Below are 19,521 nucleotides of genomic sequence, written 5' to 3'. Positions count from 1 at the left end.
CCTCTGCCATGTCAAGAACTCTTGTATTACTTCAGTATTGTTAAAATGTTGTTGTTAGAAGCCAACCGTAACCAGATTACTGTCGGATTCGTATGGCAATAATTCAACTAGCTTCTTCCCCTTTTTGATTATTTTGATTATCAATCAAAGTTTTGACATGCCTTGACATTTGTGCTTTTTTCAGTTGCTTAAAACATATTAATGGCTAAAGTCTGATAACGTCATGGTTACTGTTGTAACCTCCGTTCCCTGAGGGAGGGAACAAGAAGTTGTGTCGAATGAAGTGACATAAGAGGTCTTCCTGGGATGCCAAATGTATCGCTGAACCTGAGAAAAGGCCAATGTCAAGTTGGCAGACAGAATTTGCATGCCCCGCCCTGGACATACGGGTATAAAGGGAAGCGGGGAAGCGAGTGCCAGTCAGGATTTTGCACTGAGGAGCCGAAAATAAGGTACGGCCGTTTACAGTGGTAGGGCTAGTGCTGTGGCAGGAGGGACACAACGTCTCGTTCCCTCCCTCGGGGAATGGAGGTTACAACAGTAACCATGACATTTCCCTTCTGTCACTCTCTTGACATTGTGTCGAATGAAGTGACACAAGGGGTCCCATATAAAAACGCTATGCATTGACCTTGTTACGTGAACTGTTGAGGCTACTGCATGCTAGAGGCAACTTTGTTGGCTGCACGTAGCCCTCCCCAATGCCCCCAAAGAGATGTCACATACAGACCTTAGGTCCCCCACACCCCTGAGTGGGAGAACAGGTGCTACATGATTAGCATGGGAGCAAGCCCGGCAGCCACGGCCTTCTCTCTCTCACTATGTCTCTCACATAGGACATGAAGTGGCTGGGGCTATCTTAATGCTATGAAATGCATCAGGGAATTTCTTAGGTCTTTCCCAGTCCTATTCTTTCAGGGGGAAAACACCCAGCGGAGGCCACATCCTGCCCAGTCTAGGGGGAGGTAACATGTGGGAAATACACCACGAGGGTTGTGAAGCCGTACGTGGGAAATGGCGTGGTGGTAGGTCCAGCCTAATGAGGGAGGACTCTATAAGCATGGTGACCAGAGCAGCGGGGCTGCCCAAGGGAAACGCGGGTCCACCGACAGGGGGACCGTACCGCGGGAAATACATCACAGGGAGTTTTCCTGAAAAAGCCCGTGGAGCCCGACCCCAGTACAGAGCTCCTTTGAAATGTATTGTGTCTGGACGTGAATTGCTCCTCTGAATTCGAAGGCCAGAAGGCTAGGGAGGAGAACATCCATGGAGCGACACTTAGTGGCTTGGTGAAGGGCGCTGTGTGCAAGCGGAAAATCTGGTCGGTTGTGTCGCATTACCGAGTTCTACCGGCTTGGACCTGACAAAACACGGGATGAGACCGAATCAACCCTGAGATTGTAAAATCTGGCAAAGGTATTGGGTGTTGCCCAGCCCGCTGCTCTGCAGATGTCTGCTAAGGAGATGCTATGGGCCAGTGCCCACGAGGATGCCACACTTCTCGTAGAGTGTGCTCAAACCCGCAAGGGGGTGGGCACAGCCTGGGTGTGATAAGCTATGGAAATAGCATCAACGACCCAGTGAGCTAACCTCTGTTTGGAGATGGCGTTCCCTTTTCCGCCGTCCGCCAAAGCAAACAAAGAGCTGCTCAGAACATCTAAAGCTCTGTGTGCGGTCCAAATAGAAACGCAAAGCACGTACCGGACACAGCAACGAAAGGGCTGGGTCTGCCTCCTCCCGGGGCAGCGCTTGCAGGTTCACAACCTGGTCCCTGAAGGGGGTCGTAGGAACCTTTGGCAAGTAGCCCGGTCGCGGCCTTAGGATAATGTGAGAATGTGCCGGACCGAACTCCAGGCAGGTGTCACTGACAGAGAACGCTTGCAGGTCCTCGACCCTCTTGATGGAGGCTAACATGATCGGCAGGGCCATCTTCAATGAGAGGGCCTTGAGCTCAACTGAATCAAGCAGCTCGAAGGGGGTCTCTGAAGGCCCTAGAGGACCACTGAGAGATCCCAGGAGGGGAACAGGCTAGGCCGGGGAGGGTTCAGTCACCTTTCAGTAACCTGATAATCAAGTCCTTTTTACCTAGGGACTTGCTATCTACTGCGTCATGGTGGGATGTGATAGTAGCTACATACACCTTCAAGGTGGAGGGGGACAGCCTCCCCTCCAGCCTCTCCTGCAGGAATGAAAGCACTGACCAAACTGCGCGCACCTGCGGGTCTTTGGCTTGGGAAGAACACCATTTCACGAACAAGCGCCACTTTAGTGCGTATAGTGTAGTAGTTTCTGCCAATTTCGTGAAAAATCATTCAACATCTTTGGGATTTTGATTTCAGAAGAATAGACTTTATTATCATACCATAAAGCCGAGTTGCCTGCAGTACAACAACAACTAAAGCATCTGAGTTTTGGTTCACTTAAATAATGTCCTCTAACAAGGTGGGGCTATTCCTGTGTTTTAACCCTGGTCAGCTTATTTTGAGATGTGGACAGGAGACACCTGCCTCACCATATATTTTCTCAGCAGTCATGAGAGCACATATATGAGGCTATTCCTGTTCCTGCACATACCTTCAAATAGTCACACATATGTTGAGCACACATTCCATCATGACCACAGGCCTTTACACACACACAGTAAACTGCATGTTTGCCCGTCAGACATAACTGTGGTACAAATCAACAATGTTTACATTGATTACACCTGATTAATGTTTACTTGATAAAAATACACCACAATAGTTGCCTGGTGGAGGGAGCTCTGGCTTGGTCGATCGTGTCTACGACTGCAGGTGGTAGATCCACTAGATCTTCCGCATCCCATCCAGGGGCCAGATGTGGAGGTTCCAGAGGTCTGGGCGCGGGTGCCAGAAGGTGCCCCGTCCCTGAGAAAGAAGGTCCTTCCTCAGGGGAATTTTCCAGGGAGATGCTGTTGCGAGGAGCGTAAGATCCGAGAACCAGGCCAGTAAGGGGCCACCAGGATGACCTGTTCCTCTTCCTCCCTGATCTTGCACCACACCGGTGCGAGAAGGCTCACTGGGGGAAATGCATACTTGCGCACCCCAGGGCCAGCTGGACCACCTGGGGGGTGGAGCCTCCTCTCTCCGCTGGGCGAAACCTGCCACGACAGCACGTCTGACTCCAAAGGAGGAGATGGCGGGTGAGTTGTGACATATGAGGAGAGCGCACGCCACCTTGGCGATTTATGTATGCTACCATTGCGGTGCTGTCTGAATAGATTAAGACGTGCTTGCCCCCGATTAGTGGGAGAAACCTCCGTAGGACAAGAGATACAGCCAACAACTCTAGGCAGTTGATGTGCCATAACCAACGGCAGCGTGCCCATTTCACATGGCACCCCAACCCTGTAAAGAGGCGTCTGTGGTCACCATGACACGTCTGGACACCTGCTGCAAGTGGACTCCGGTCCGCAGAAAGCAGAGGTCTGTCCAAGGGTTGAAAGTCTGATGGCAAGAAGGGGTGATTGTCACACGGTATGTGCCGTGGCGCCATGCCCATCTCGGGACTCGAGTCTGTAGCCAGTGCTGAAATGGTCTCATATGCATCAACACGAGCGGCCGCGGCTGAGGATGCCATATGCCCCAGGAGCCTCTGGAATTGTTTTAGAGGAACCTCTGTGCCGGGCTCGAAGAGAGTGAGGCACCTGAGCACTTTCCTGGTCCTGGAAGGGGTCCTGGAGACTGGGGACATATGCCACCTGCGAGGTGCTCGACGCTGGGGCTGAGAGCTGGGCCCGCCATCCAGGGTAGTGAGAGCGAACGAGCGGAGGGGTCGGTTCCGGGCAGTAAAATGTGCCCTCCTTGACCGTGGCATGAGCGGCGCTATGAGGGACCGATCAAGTAGCTGTGAGGGGGGCCCGGTGTGAACTATCATGAATAAGGATGTATTTCACACCTGAGGAGACAAAGACCCCTCCCCTGGGCCTATCAATGAGGAACGTGACAGAAAGTTTCAAGTTAAAAGAAGTAATATACATTTTCTTTACATAAAGACTTTACTTATATTTTAGACCTACACTACCATTTAAAAGAAGTCTCTTCTGCTCACCAAGACTGCATTTATTTGATCCAAAATACAGTAAAAACATTGATATTGTGAACTATTTTTACTATCTAAAAGAACAATTTTCTAATTCAATATATTGTAAAATGCTATTTGTGATCAAAGCTGAATTTCAGCATCATTACTGCAGTCTTCAGTGTCGCATGATCCTTCAGAAATCATTATAATATGCTAATTTTCTAATATGGGCATATTTAAAGTGCATTTTAATCATTTAACCTGAACAGATGTTTGCAAGCAGAAGCTTTGTTGATGATAATGAGGCAGCATAAACACTAGATAAAATATAATCTAAACATTCATATTATTTTTATATCATATTACATACCATATTTTTATCATACAGCATACAATTTAAATACCTGCTTTATCCGAAACAGCATTTAAATGTAACTAAAACTTGCTTATTAGGACATATTTCAATACTCTGAATCCTGGCTGGCAAGTCATTTTTGTGACGTGTTTCAGATATATGCTCCTGAACATAGAGACTGCTATAAACTCACCCTTTTTATTTTCTTTATTTTACAAAATGGTAAATTTTTATTAACCTTAGAGGTTACCAAAGCGCTTTACACTGTGTCCCAATCACCCATCCACACTCACATTCACACACCAATGGCGGCAGAGCTGCCATGCAAGGCAAGTTGAGTGTACACAAATAAAAGTAGACTATAGTTTCTAATGCTGTTTTAAACTTATCTGTATGGCCCAAAATGAGTATTTTATGTTTTTTCTGCTGTAATGACAAAAAAATCCAGCAGGACGCGCCTGCAAGAGGGTTAATATATGCCTTTTGCAAAATCCAGAATTTCAGCAAATGTTAAAGGCTGTAATTAATGTTTATATGGAGACCAACTGGTTCTCAGTATCCTCTGTGGCATGGCTTGGGACGCAATTAAGGCAGTTCTTAGGGGCCTGTAGGGTATGCAGGTCAGGTTTGGGGAAATGTATAATTAATTTCAATGATCGTAATCAATGATTAATCAGACGATTTGACCCGGATACCCATACACATTGTAAAAACGCCCCAAAAAGGGCTTATATAGTCCAGGAGTCTGCTTCAAATATAAACACCACGAATTATAATTAATTAGGAATATACATTATATGCAGACAGGCTATATTAATTTAATTAGACCCTCAATGGAATTGACCCGTAGGCTACCGCAACCAGTCAGTTCGTCCAGCGAACAGCTTTGCTAAATATTTCTGATCAATTCCCTTGAAGGTTCATTCTTAGTTATAAGCTTACTCATCAAAGCACGTTAACTTACTTTGATAATATCAGCTCGTAGCTTAAAATCGCACATTAAAGAGGCTTTGTTTTATGATCAACACACACAGACAATCAAGCATATAATTGGGTTTAATACAAGGAACTAGAATATATCACTACACTTGACAAACAGACACTCAACATGTAACATAAAATAAACATAAAATAAACAGAGTAGAAGCAATAAGGAAAATAAAGAGATTATTAAGGATAGCAACTTATTACAACAGTTAACCCTTAAGAGCCAGCAAATGGAATTACACACTTTAACGCGTTTGGATTTCAGATGAAATGATACTTGCAAAATGGGCCTATGTGTGGCTGAGCAAGGCTGCGTGGATGCCGCGTCCTCTGGGCTTTCTTGAGGCGGAGGATTTCGGTTCGGTGTTTCCAGAGCGTGGAGTTGAGACTCACTTGAAGAGAGAGTTGAGGGGTTGTTCCAAGCAGTTGCAAATGTTCAGCAGAAGAGGAGAGAGAGGGGTGCCGGGGGAAGTCCAAGGAGAGATGAAGTAAGTTGGGAGTTGGGAGCAAGAGAGAGAGGAAGAAGATAAGAGGAGATAAGGGAAGTAAGAGGAATAAGAGAGCTAAGAGATAAGAGGACTAAGAGTAAGAAGATGAGGGAAGTAAGAGAGCGAAGGTCCGTTGTTGGTGCAATTTATGCCCTTAGAAAACGTGTCCCACCTCTCATTGGCTCGACCAATGAGAAGGGTTTGGGTTCCAGGCGGGAATTTGGTTTATTGCTCTTTTGTTCTCACATTTCTCATTGCATGTGCAAGAAAGAAAACTAGGAAATATACTTGTAATACTAATATGTTGTTGTTATCGACATATCATGTACACAGTCATTTCAATCTTCGAAATACCAAGTTATAGAGACCAAATATGCCACACATATGATTTCGGGTAACCATGGTATGCAAAGTCTGAAACATTAACCCATTAGAGTTTGCAAGAAACATAGACCAAAGAACATTTAGGGAAATTATGAGATGGAACATAAGATACATGTCAATATTTTTATCACATGGATTATATATATATATATATATATATAGGATTAAAAGGGGTCATTTCTCCTTCTCAGTACGAATTTGGTGAGAATCAGCCCTGACTGAGCCTTCCTTTGGGGGTCGTAAAATTCTCCTTCCTTTGGGCAGGCGAATGATTCCTTTGTCCCATCAGGCTCATTTGCATGTTTATGACTGTGTTTATGACGGTAAGATATTTTGGGCTGAATGACTCAAAAGATGGTAAACATAGCCGAAATACCATTCTAAGGTGACCTTATATTTATTTTCGGCTAGGACAAATCGTAAGGTTTAATTTGATACCAAGAAAGATGTACTTGGTTCACTTAGACGTGGATATACACTGTTAGGCTATTAAATATAAGGCCTCTTATTAACTATAACAGGTTTTACTACACAAATGAACTACTTTCAACTAGTTTTGATCTATCATCAGACAAATAAACACACAGGGATTAAAACATATTTCATTAGACATTCATTTCTAAGTTTAAACTGAAAAACACACTCACCCACATTTTTACGTTCAAGATCTCACATGGTAAAGCACGCGGTGTGAGGCGAGTCATATGGAAAAGGGGGGGCTTAGCAGTCACGAGAATTTCCTGTCAATAGTTCCTTGTCTCTTTGTCAGTACATTTATTGTGCTCGTGGAGACTAGTCGGCGCTATTGCAGTAATTAGGGGAGTTGGAACAGTAAGTTCTTGTTTTCATGGACCTGCTGAGTTAATGATTATCCTTCATTGATTCCTCCAGACGCTACAGGCCGGATCATACAGTATGCATCATTCACCAAAAAATCCAAAGCACTATGTAGCGTATTTAGGGGTTTCAATGAAAGTTCCATAACTGGTTCGTTTAGCGGTTTTGTATTATGCTATTAGCTTAGCTGTACTGTGTCAACAATATGGCATCGGCAGGTTGCGTATGTGCGGTTGGTTGCCCCGGAAGAGTTCCCGTGAACTTTCGTCGCCATAGCAACAAACACCAGTGATTTGTGATCTGGGTCAACACTACTGAAAACAGTTTCATTGATGCATATGAACATTAGCACGCTCCACAATGCACAAATAAACAGTAATCAGTTAACATGCCCAAATTCTCACACCAATATATGTAGCAAATTTTGTATGATAAATGTACACTGCTCGGGTTAAAGTGTTGTGTATATTATTCATTATTTGTAAGGGAAACAGTATGTGTGAGCTAGGAATTAAATTAAATGGTCCTATTTCTACATTACTATGTAAGGAAATTTATAATGGAATCAGTCGCGTTTGACAACCGTTATAATTTAGATAATCTAGTTATTAGATATCTAATAACTAGATTATTTGTCTGAATAAAATTCTCCACCATTAAAATTGTAATACAACATCTCATTGTATCAGCTCACAATTTCTACTGTAGGGAATTAGCTTTAATAAGAGAATTCTGATTAATTCTCTTATTGGAGTAATCATGGCTATTTGACAATAATATTACACATATAGGTATAGCTTTGAAGCGAAATCTTCTATAAACAGGGATGAGATTATTTATCAAAATATACCACAGTCAAAATATCTTTAAAAGGGAAACATGAATAATTAATCATAACTCATTATAATTAATTATGAAAATTTTTATCGGTTAATAGAATCAACTTGAGTTAGCTGAATTAAAAAAAAAAAAATCTTCTTTATTTTTACAGGCAAGTCATTAAGAACAAGTGCTTATTTACAATGGTGGCCTGACAAGTGGAATAACCACTTAAGGAAAGGTAATGGGGCTAAAATAAATACAGTACATTAGAAATACATACAGGTTAACAATTACATTAAATACAATTGAAAACAACACAGTAGACAACACAAAATGATTAGGTAGAGAAGCAACTGCATGTGTCCATGAACAAGGATGATATAATAGTTTTAAAAGATGAAATTGAAATGAGTGTATCTAGTTTGAGAATATTTTGCAGAGCATTCCAGTCACGAGCAGCAACAGATTGAAAAGAAACAAGACCAAAGGCAGAGTTAGTTTTGGGAATACGTAATTGAAGACGAAGTGAGGACCGGGTGTTGTATGTGACAGGCTTTGGCTGCAGCAGGTGACCCAAGTAAGGGGGTGAACGGCCAAGAATGGTCTTGTAAATGAAAGTGAACCAGTGAATTTTGCGGCGATTGTGAAGGGAGGGCCACTTGACAGATGAATATAAAGCAGAGTGGTGTGTATTTATGCATTTATGGCAAACCTGATAGCGGAATGGTAAAGAGTGTCAATTTTACAATCAATTTATCTGTTCGTCCAGTGAACACTCAGTGTTGATTGTCTATCAATTCTCAGAAAGGACATTTTTCATGGCCACACAAAAATGACTCTTTCTTAGCATGTAGCTGAGATCGAATCGTTAAATTTACGTTGATTTACAAGCAGACCAGAATCAACTCACAAGAATGTACACAAACGTTTATTTAACTAAAATACGAACACATAACTAATCGAAACAAAAACATACACACTAAACACTCATACGTAGGAAAGGGAAAAGTTAAAATAAAATGAAACCGGAATAGAATAGGGGAAATGCAGTTATGAAAAGAATAATTTGACCATTTGAGAGGACCATCAAGTTCTTAATTAAAAAGCACCTTTTGTTACAAAGGCGTTTACCTCTTATACTAAATGTAGGATCAGTTAGCTACTGGTACGATACTTGCAATTGTCTTGGCTGTTGAGAGAGTGCCTGGATGCAGTCGCAGGAGAAAGGCATGATGGTTCCTTGGGTTGATGGTGTGTAAGTTGCAACCAATTTCTTCCAAGTTGAATGAAGAAATTATGAGGAACTATGGTTCATTGACTCCATGGTCGAGGTAGTTGCACATGGCTTGAGGTGTTGAGGCCTGCCGGCCTGCCACCTTGTGGTCAGCATGACCATCAGCATAGGGAAGAGAGAGTCAGGGGAAAAGCGAGAAAGTTTTCTGCTGAAGGTCCCTCCTCTAGAGTCTGGCTTGACTATTGAGAGGTGCAATTTCCAAGTGGGAAATGTTCCGTTGTTTGGGTGCTGACTCATTTGCATGATTGGGGTTAGTTTAAGCCCCTTTATGCTCTGATTAATATAGCAGGCATACAATGCATGCTGTCAGAATTGTGTATATATATACAGCCGACTTTGCTGCTGAATTTTTTAGATCTTATTCTACAGAACTGGTTCCACTTATGTTAGAAGTTTACACGGAATCGTTAAAGAATTGAAAGCTTCTGCCAACCATGACGCAAGCCCGGATCAGTCTGATTCTTAAAAAGGAAAAAGTTCCAAGTGAGTGTAAGAGTTACCGTCCAATTTCCCTGATCCAGCTGGATATTAAAATATTGTAAAAAATTTCAGCTAACCAATTAAGTAAAGTTATGACATCTCTTATACACATAGATCAGGTGGGGTTTATTCGGGGTTGTAACTCTTCTGATAACATTGGGCGTTTCATTAATGTCATGTGGGCAGTGGCAAACGATCAAACTCTGGTCGCTGCCATCTCACTTGATGCTGAAAAGGTGTTTGATGTGGTAGAATGGGATTATCTTTTTAAGATTTTGGGAATACATTTATTGGATGGATTAAGTTACTTTATAGACACCCGTTAGTGGCGGTTCAAACAAATTGATTCATTTCAGATGATTTTACTCTGGATAGGGGCATCTGGCATGGTTTCTCCCTTATTGTGCTTTCTTGCCTTGGATCCATTAGCAGCCACGATAAGAAAGGAGGATGATTTTCCAGGGGTGGTGGCAGGAGGTATGGCGCATAAGCTTTTTCTTTTTACTATTTTTTTTAAATGGCTGACTCCTAAGGCTAATTACATAGTTAACATTTTATGTATCCTAAATACACACAATTGAATAATATTTTCACACTTTTTTTCCCAATGATGCCAAATAAAATAATTAGCTTAAAAGTGATATTTACCTTGATTTTCTTTTAAAATCACTTGTCTCATATTTCATCTCAAGCATGCTCTTCACTGACACTTTTTATCAACTTGGTTAAGAAGTACATTAACTTTATTTATTTTTTATTTATTTTTACTTTATGAGGGTCAAAATTGAATGCAAGCAGAACATGTTTAAGTAATATTATGAGTACTGTTGTGGCTGTTATTACATCTAAGGAAAAGAAACATGTACACTGCACACTACCAATAAAACAGAAAATGAGCTGAACAACTCAGAATCTTTTAAGAAATCAGGTGAGTTCTCTGTCTGCTACAGAAAAATAACATTTCTCATAAAGCAAATATAATCAGAACAGATGCACTGAATTATGTCTTTGATAACATTAAACTAAATCTGATAGAATATACCTCAGATTCAAAAACACTACAAAGTGTAATTCTACCATGTAGTGTAGTTAGTGTGAATGGCAATTGTAATTTGCACTATTCATTAACTTCAGACTATATTCAATAGTAATTAATAATAATAAAAAAAAAATGAGTTCATAATTAAATGCTGGAGAGTGTCTTTCTTCTGCTTGCTCATGATCCAAAATCAAACATCACCAGCTAACAGTTTATGGCTGATCTCTATGCTTATGTTTCTGTTTAAGGATATTTTAAAGGGGGAAAAAAGTTTTGATTCCAAAAAGAAAACAAAATCTAGTTTTAAAGAATAGATAAAAACAGATTTAAACTTTCATTGTGCTTTTCAATTACTTACAGTATTCCTAATTAAGTTTTGAACATTTGCAAAGATCCATACATTTGCAAGAATGTCTCCCTCACCCAGACATTTGAACAGTTCTCAACAATAATTGATCAAAATCAGATAATTTCTTTATTGAACTTTCTTTCCTAAAAAATTTATGTGTATAATTTTGATTTTTTTGTAATGATTAGGGATGCAAAATGATGAGATTTCTTTCATAAAATTAAGGTCATCACTGGTTTTCCAGGGGTATTTTTTCAGTTGATTTTTGTTTGTAGTTGCATTCAAAACTTTTCTTACATGAAGTTTAAAGTGCCGTTCTCCTGGAGGAGTGGTAATTTTTTCAGCTTCTATACATAACGGAAAAAATACAGGACGTCAAGTCAAGTCAAGTCAAGTCAAGTGGTTTTTATTGTCGTTTCAACCATATACAGTTAGTACAGTACACAGCAAAACGAGACAACGTTCCTCCAGGACCATGGTGCTACATAAAAACAACAAAGGACCAACATAGGACCACATGAGACTACACAACGAAATAAAATACCTATATAAACTACCTATATATACCTATATAAAGTGCACGTGCAAACATGTGCAAAAAGTACAGGACAGTACAACAAATTACTGACAATGAACAGGACAATAGACAGTGCAGCGCCGACCAGTACTCAGTAGTGCAAAAGATGACAGTTTCTAAAAATGTAAACATAACATACTATGAGATAATGTTCTATGCACATAGCAGTTATTGAGGTAGCAGACAGTTATAAAGTGACAATAATTAAAGTGCAACTCAGGACACGTGTGTGTCAAACCAGTCTCTGAGTATTGAGGAGTCTGATGGCTTGGGGAAGAAGCTGTTACACAGTCTGGCCGTGAGGGCCCGAATAGCTTCGGTACCTCTTGCCAGACGGGAAGAGGGTAAAGAGTTTGTGTGAGGGGTGTGTGGGGTCATCCACAATGCTGGTTGCTTTGTGGATACAGTGTTTTTTGTAAATGTCTTTGATGGAGGGAAGAGAGACCCCAATGATCTTCTCAGCTGTCCTCACTATCCTCTGCAGGGCTTTGTGGTCCAAACGGTGCAAGTCCCAAACCAGGCAGTGATGCAGCTGCTCAGGATGCTCGCAATAGTCCCTCTATAGAATGTAGTGAGGATGGGGGTTGGGAGATGTGCTTTCCTCAGCCTTCGAAGAAAGTAGAGACGCTGCTGGGCTTTCTTGGTGATAGAGCTGGTGTTGAGGGACCAGGTGAGGTTCTCCGCCAAGTGAACACCAAGGAATTTGGTGCTTTTGACGATCTCCACAGAGGAGCCGTCGATGTTCAGCGGAGTGTGTTCACCTTGTGCTCTCCTAAAGTCAACAACCATCTCTTTTGTTTTGTCAACATTCAGGGACAGGTTGTTGGCTCTACACCAGTTCGTCAGCCGCTGCACCTCCTCTCTGTATGCTGACTCGTTGTTCTTGCTGATGAGACCCACCACGGTCGGTGTCATCGGCGAACTTGATGATGTGATTCGAGCTGTGCATTGCTGCACAGTCGTGAGTCAGCAGAGTGAACAGCAGTGGACTGAGCACACAGCCCTGGGGGGCCCCAGTGCTCAGTGTGATGGTGGTGGAGATGCTGTTCCCGATCCGGACTGACTGAGGTCTCCCAGTCAGGAAGTCCAGGATCCAGTTGCAGAGGAAGGTGTCCAGGCCCAGCAGGTTCAGCTTTCCAATCAGGTGCTGGGGAATGATTGTGTTGAATGCTGAGCTGAAATCTAAGAACAGCATTCGAACGTATGAGTCCTTATTGTCTAGGTGGGTGAGGGCCAGATGGAGGGTTGTGGTGATGGCATCGTCCGTTGAACGGTTTGAACGATCACGCAAACTGCAGTGGGTCTAGTGAGGGGGCAGCTGGGTCTTAATCTGCCTCATGACGAGCCTCTCGAAGCACTTCATGATGATGGGTGTAAGTGCGATGGGACGGTAGTCGTTGAGGCAGGACACTGAAGACTTCTTTGGCATGGGGATGATGGTGGTGGCCTTGAAGCACGTTGGAACAACGGCACTGCTCAGAGAGATGTTGAAGATGTCGGTAAGAACATCTGCTAGCTGGTCTGCACATCGTCTGAGCACTCTGCCAGGAATGTTGTCTGGTCCAGCAGCCTTCCGTGGGTTGACTCTACGTAGAGTTTTCCTCACATCTGCCGTGGTAAGACAGAGCACCTGGTCGTTGGGAGGAGGGGTGGACTTCCTCGCCATCATGTCGTTCTGCACTTCAAACCGAGCGTAGAAGTCGTTCAGCGCATCTGGAAGGGAGGCATCTTTGTCACAGGCAACTGATGTTGTCCTGTAGTTGGTGATGGCCTGGATGCCCTGCCACATGCGCGCGTGTCACCGCTGTCCTGGAAGTGACTGTGGATTCTCTGGGCGTGTGCGCTTTGCCTCTCTGATTGCCCGTGACAGTTTGGCCCTAGCTGTTCTTAGGGCTGCCTTATCGCCTGCTCTGAAGGCGGAGTCTCGGGACCTCAGCAGCGTGCGCACCTCCGCAGTCATCCACGGCTTCTGGTTGGAGCGTGTGGTGATGGTCTTGGAGAAAGTGACATCATCAATGCACTTGCTGATGTAGCTGGTCACTGATGCTGTGTATTCCTCCAAGTTGGTAGAATCGCCATATGTTGCAGCCTCCCTGAACATGTGCCAGTCAGTACACTCAAAACAGTCCTGAAGAGCAGAGATGGCTCCTGCTGGCCAGGTTTTCACCTGCTTCTGAAGTGGTTTTGTAGCGTCTGACGAGCGGTCTGTATGCTGGAATTAACATAACAGAGATGTGGTCTGAGTAGCCGAGGTGGGGCGGGGCTCCGCCCGGTCACGCCTGGGATGTATGTGTAAACAAGATCAAGCCGTTCGCCCTCTCGTTGCAAAGTCCACATACTGATGGAATTTAGGGAGCACTGTCTTGAGATTTGCATGGTTGAAATCTCCGTCGACAATAAACAGTCCGTCGGGGTGAGCGTTCTGCAGTTCGCTCATAGCCCCATACAGTTCACAGAGCGCTTCCTTAGCGTTAGCTGGGGAATGTAAACTCGGTTATGCAAACAGTGGTGAATTCCCGTGGTAGATAAAAAGGTCTGCATCTAACAGTCACAAGCTCCAACAGCGATGAACAGTAACTAGAGACTAGCATAGAGTTCTTGCACCATTCCGTGTTGATGTAAACACACAAGCCACCACCACGAGTCTTACCGCAGAGAGCTGTATTTCTGTCGGCACGAAACGAGGCGAGCCCGTCTAGCTGAATGGCGGCATCCGAACTCTGTCGCTGAGCCACGTCTCCGTGAAAACAAAGACGCAGCAGTCTCTAAACTCACGCTACGTAGCCTGCTGGAGTCGGATATAGTCCAGTTTATTGTCCAGGGAGCAAACATTTGAGAGCAGGATAGACGGAGAGCCGGCCGGCTAGGGTTTGTTTTTAGCCTAGCATGGACCCCGCCCTCTTTCCGCTTCGCTTTCAGCACACCACTTATGACGTCCTCTCCCGGCCACCGGCATCAGGCGACGCCGAGGGCTGGAGGCCTGGTCTCCGCAGCAAGCCGAGTACGCGTAGCGCCTCCTGCAGGTCATCATGCAGCTTGGTTTTTGCATGAGTCTTATATTTCAGTAGTGTCTGGCGATGGTAGACACGAACACCGGTTGCTCCGATGTCCATGTGTTGCAAAGTCGGGCTTTTTTAACAAAAATAGCACCATTGTGGATCCGGAGTGGCCGCTGCGTGCTACCGCGCCACCATCTTGGATCAAGATCCTGGCTAATATAGAACAGTTTGCATTTGCAACCATGCAAACCAGGGGATTTCTATGCCACACCAGCAATGATGCTCAAATCCTGTCAGTATTGGCAGCTATTCCTGCTCCTGCCAAATGATGAGGGCCATGGATTTCTTTGAGCACTAAGGCTAACTCATTTTAACACATTTTAATGTTAACAAATTTTAGCTAACCTAGGTAATGTGATTTCTCTTATTAGCTTCAAATTCTCTGGTCCTTTGATAATGAGAGCATCTTCACAGGTGGAAGGCATACATTTCACTGAACTTTAATGTTATTTTGCTTTTATCTTTTAAAGAGCTAATAATGTTGAAATTTCCAAGTAAATGCATGTTCTTCTGTGGTCATCGCGATGACTGATGTGAGTCATGAGAGAGAACCCGAAGAGATTGCTCATCTAAACCATCTCTCAGTCTAAACAAACAGCTGTCTTTATCACTTTATGTCAGGAAAATTCTGTATTTCTTTTGTCAGAAATTAATCCTGACAGTAATCCCAAATTGTTTTAATGTAACTTTAAACTGATTATGATGAGTTTTTATGTAGCTAACATATTACGGTTACCTAATCCATTAAGCCTAAGCACTTTTGTTTACTGTGATGTCCTGTATTTGAATGTCTGTTGTCAGTCTCCCCATTTGAAGATGGATGATTTTGTCTGTTGTAAAAGTATTTCATTTCAAATTGTGAACTAGGTTACATCTGGACTTCGTGATGTACGCTGCATTGCAAAGTTGCAAATCCTTTAAAGAAATCCTTTGTCCATTCTGGCATCATGTGCAATCCAGGAATATTTCAAGCACTAAATGAGGGTTAACACTTATGTTCCGAGAACATTCCATTTCATTGTCATTCATTGTCATTGTTATGCCATGGGGAGTAACAGATTACTTGCAACAGAATTAGAATTAGTGTTATAACAGCACACCAGGAATAATGAAGTATTTACAATCACAGAATTCTTTCTGAATGTGAAACATGGTAAACTTTTACCCCCCCAAACTTCTGAAGTTCAGAGCCATATTAGACATTAATTATTGTAAATTATTTTCTAGAGTGTAATATTCTTATGTTTTTGCTTATTTTATCAGTTTCCTGGACAGAATTGAGTCTGTACGACAGAATGACTACACACCAACAGACCAGGTGAGGGCACTGATGCACTGCTAACAATCCCCAGTGTGATTGTAGTGGCAGTGTCTTGTTTGTTTAATATTATTAGCTGTAGAGTCACGTGATGCCATGAGAGGATTGGACGTGTGAACAATGAGCTTTGCGCACTTTGCAAATTTTAAAACTTTTAATTATATAACTTGGTGAGATTTTATACACTCTGTTCCATTACTGTTCTAGGAGGATAATATGTAAAAGAATTTAAAATCCTTGGGCTCTTGATTTGGGGGAGAGATGCGGGAAATGTGGTGAGAAATGCTGGGCATGTCGGCAATGCTGATGAAGGTCGTTGCTGACTTGGAGAATCTTGCTGTGATACGTCAATCGGTCACTGCCATGGAGGCACCTCCATCTGAGGTGGTTACAAGAGTGACGGATGTTGAGAAAAAGATAGAATATCTGGAGTCATCCGAGAGGAAATTAGCTGATAGCATCCAAGGCGGACTTGGAGTTAATTTGGGAAAAGATGGAAGACCTTGAGAATTGTAATTGTCGAAAAAACATCTGAAATGTTGGAATTCCTGAGAATGAAGAAGCCAGAGATATGGGGAAATCGGCTGGAGTTTATTTTTTGGAATAACACCCCTTCGGGACAGTTTGTGGGTGAATATGCACGTTCTTTGTGCCTTGTGCCTCCTATTGGATGGAGTTTGTTTTATAGATTATTTTCTGTTGTGAAATTCTGTCTCACAAAATTTGTATAGAAGCACCGGACTTAAGCAAGCCGATGGCAAAGTTGTCGCATGGACTCTCGTAGGCGTACATTGACTATTTGAGTTTGGAGGGATGGAAGCCAATAGGCACTGTTGTGCACAGGGTTAATGCATATGTTTTTTTCTGTTTGTTTATTTTTGGGGGAAGTTTGGGGTTTGATTGTTGCCCTAATGTTGGAATGCGGTCTTTCTAATTTTATTTTTTGACACATAATACATTTTTTCTAATATGTCAAAATGTCAAATGTCAGTATGATTGGATTGTCTCTCTCCACGTGGAATGTGAATGGGTTGCGGCATCCCATAAATGAAGGAAGGTTATTTATTTTCTTAAACATAAGTAATATGATATAGTGTTTCTTCAAGAAACACATCTGTCCCCGCAGGAAGCTGAAAACTTTGGGAAGATATGGGTGGACATGTTTCCTTTAGTGCTGGCTCAAGTAAGAGAAGGGAGTTATTACATTGATAAGCATCTACAATTTTAATGTCTCAAACAGATTAAAGATAATTAAGGAGAGTCATTATTGTTTTTGCAAAACTTCAGGGGCAAAGGTTGATTTTGGTTCATATTTACACACCTAACGCTGATGATCAGGTCTTTTTTATAGAAAAAAGAAAACTTTTTTACAGTTGCAAGCCACTGGCACCCCTCATGATATAATATTGGGATGAGACTTTAATCTTTTGATGGACTGAAATCTATATTTATATGGAGACCAACTGGTCCTCAGTATCCTCTGTGGGGGTGGCTTGGGAGGCACTTAAAGTGGTTCTTAGGGTTCGGATCATACACTATGCCTCATTCTTCAAAAAGTCCAAAGCACGAGAACTCGAGTAGTTGGAAGGGAATATTAAAAGTGCCGAGGCAGAGCTGAAGCGATTGGCCCAAAATTAAAATCAATTTGTTTCATTGACCTGAAAAATTGACCCGATTGAAAGACTGATATCTTGATCTTTATAGTTCCACACATTCGTCTATTGATAAAGATATTAGAAACCATTAGAACTCCCTAAACTGACGACTGAGCAAAATACATTTTCTTGATTCTGAGATATCTTGGAGAAACTTGGCAAGGTAATTAAGGCTTTGCCTACAGGCAAGGCTCTGGGGCCAGATGGCTTTGCTGCTTAATTTTTTAGATCTTATGCTCAGAACTGGCTCCACTTTTGCTAGAAGATTATATGGAATCATTAAAGAATGGAAAGCTTCTGCCAACCATGACACAAGCCCGGATCAGTCTAATACTTAAATAGGACAAAGATCCAAGCTAGTGTAAGAGTTACCATCCAGTTTCACTGATCCATATAGATGTTAAAATACTGTAAAAAAAAATTCTGGCTAACCGATTAAGTAAAGTTATGACATATCTTATACATATAGATCAGGTGCGGTTTATTCAGGGCCGCAGCTCTTCTAATAACATTGGGCGTTTCATCAATATCATGTGGTCAGTGGCAAATGATCAGACTCCGGTTGATGCCATCTCACTTGACGTGAAAAGGCATAGAATGGTATTATCTTGTAAAGATTTTGGAAATGTATGGGTTCGGGAATACTTTTATTGGATGGATTAATTACTATATAGGCACCCGGTAGCAGCAGTACAAACAATTGGATTCATTTCAGATTATTTTATTTTACTCTGGATATTTCCCCATTTTGTTTTGTCTTGCCCTGGAACCATTAGCAGCCATGATAAGAAAGCAAGATGATTTTCCAAGGGTGGTGGCAGGAGGTATGGTGCATAAGCTTTTGCTTTGCGCAGATTATATTTTATTATTTGTCTCCGACCAAACTAGATCTCTGCCTTGCCTCCACAGAATTATTAATGATTTCTCAGGATACAGAGTCAGTTGGTCTAAACACAAAGCTTTGGCTCTGATGGCGAACTGCCCTGTAACGGCTTTTCAGCCGGGTGTCTTCCAATGGCCCAAACAGGGCATTAAGTATTTGTGCATTTTATTCCCAGCAAATTTGTCTGATTTAGTGAATTAATTTTGACCCCAAAATTCAACTACCTGTTAAAGTCCCCCTCTTTTATTTCAAGCAATTTGATAGCATAGCAAAGTGCTTCATTTGGAATGGTAAATGTCCCAGATTACATTTCAGTAAATTGCATAGACTGATTGACAAATGTGGGCAACGCCTACCCAAGATTTTGTTTTATTATTATGCATTTGGTCTCAGACATTTGGCTCATTGGTCGGTTCCACTTAAGAGGGCCTCTCCCTGGATCTGTATTGATCAGGAAGTTCTTGCCCCTATTTCGCCATTAAAAAGCCTTCCTATCAAACTATTCGAAGAACTTAAGTTACACCCCGTTATCTCGCATTTGCACTCTGTATGGACAAAAGTGTCCAGAGTGTTTAATTCTGATAATTATTTAAATGTTGCCTCGCGCAAGTCCCCTTTCTGCTGGTCAGTGTGGATCGTGAGGGAGGTTAATACAATCGGTGACCTATATGAGAGTGGAGTGTTGAGATCCTTTGAAAATTTGGTTCTACATTTTTTGATTCCCAGATCTCAGATCTTTATGTATTTACAGCTGCGCCTAAAGCGGCAGATACACTGGGAGTGGTGATTACTGCCTTTGGAAAAGGTCAAGAGGCATCAGTGCATTAATCCCTGCTAATTTAGAGTCTGGGGGACAGAGCTTTAACTTCTATCATGAGATTATGGGAGAAAGATTTAAACTTGGTATTGGAGGAGGGAATGTGGGCTAGGATTCAAAAAAATGTCAAGTC

At 42.4% G+C, this 19,521-nt stretch overlaps 1 protein-coding gene across 2 annotated transcripts in view; it reads left to right on the top strand.

Annotated features, from left to right (window-relative positions):
- The window catches only part of LOC127634741 (guanine nucleotide-binding protein G(olf) subunit alpha-like), a 173,412-nt gene that overhangs the window by 81,099 nt on the left and 72,792 nt on the right, over window positions 1-19,521 (top strand). For both annotated transcript variants that reach the window (XM_052114418.1, XM_052114420.1), the window contains exon 6: window positions 15,979-16,033. In XM_052114418.1, the coding sequence (XP_051970378.1) occupies window positions 15,979-16,033 (55 nt within the window). The remainder of the gene's footprint in view (window positions 1-15,978; window positions 16,034-19,521) is intronic.

This window comes from Xyrauchen texanus, chromosome 42, assembly GCF_025860055.1.
Source record: "Xyrauchen texanus isolate HMW12.3.18 chromosome 42, RBS_HiC_50CHRs, whole genome shotgun sequence".
NCBI lineage: Eukaryota > Metazoa > Chordata > Actinopteri > Cypriniformes > Catostomidae > Xyrauchen > Xyrauchen texanus.
Note: the sequence above shows the minus strand (reverse complement) of the source record. Positions and strands in the feature narration are given on the sequence as shown.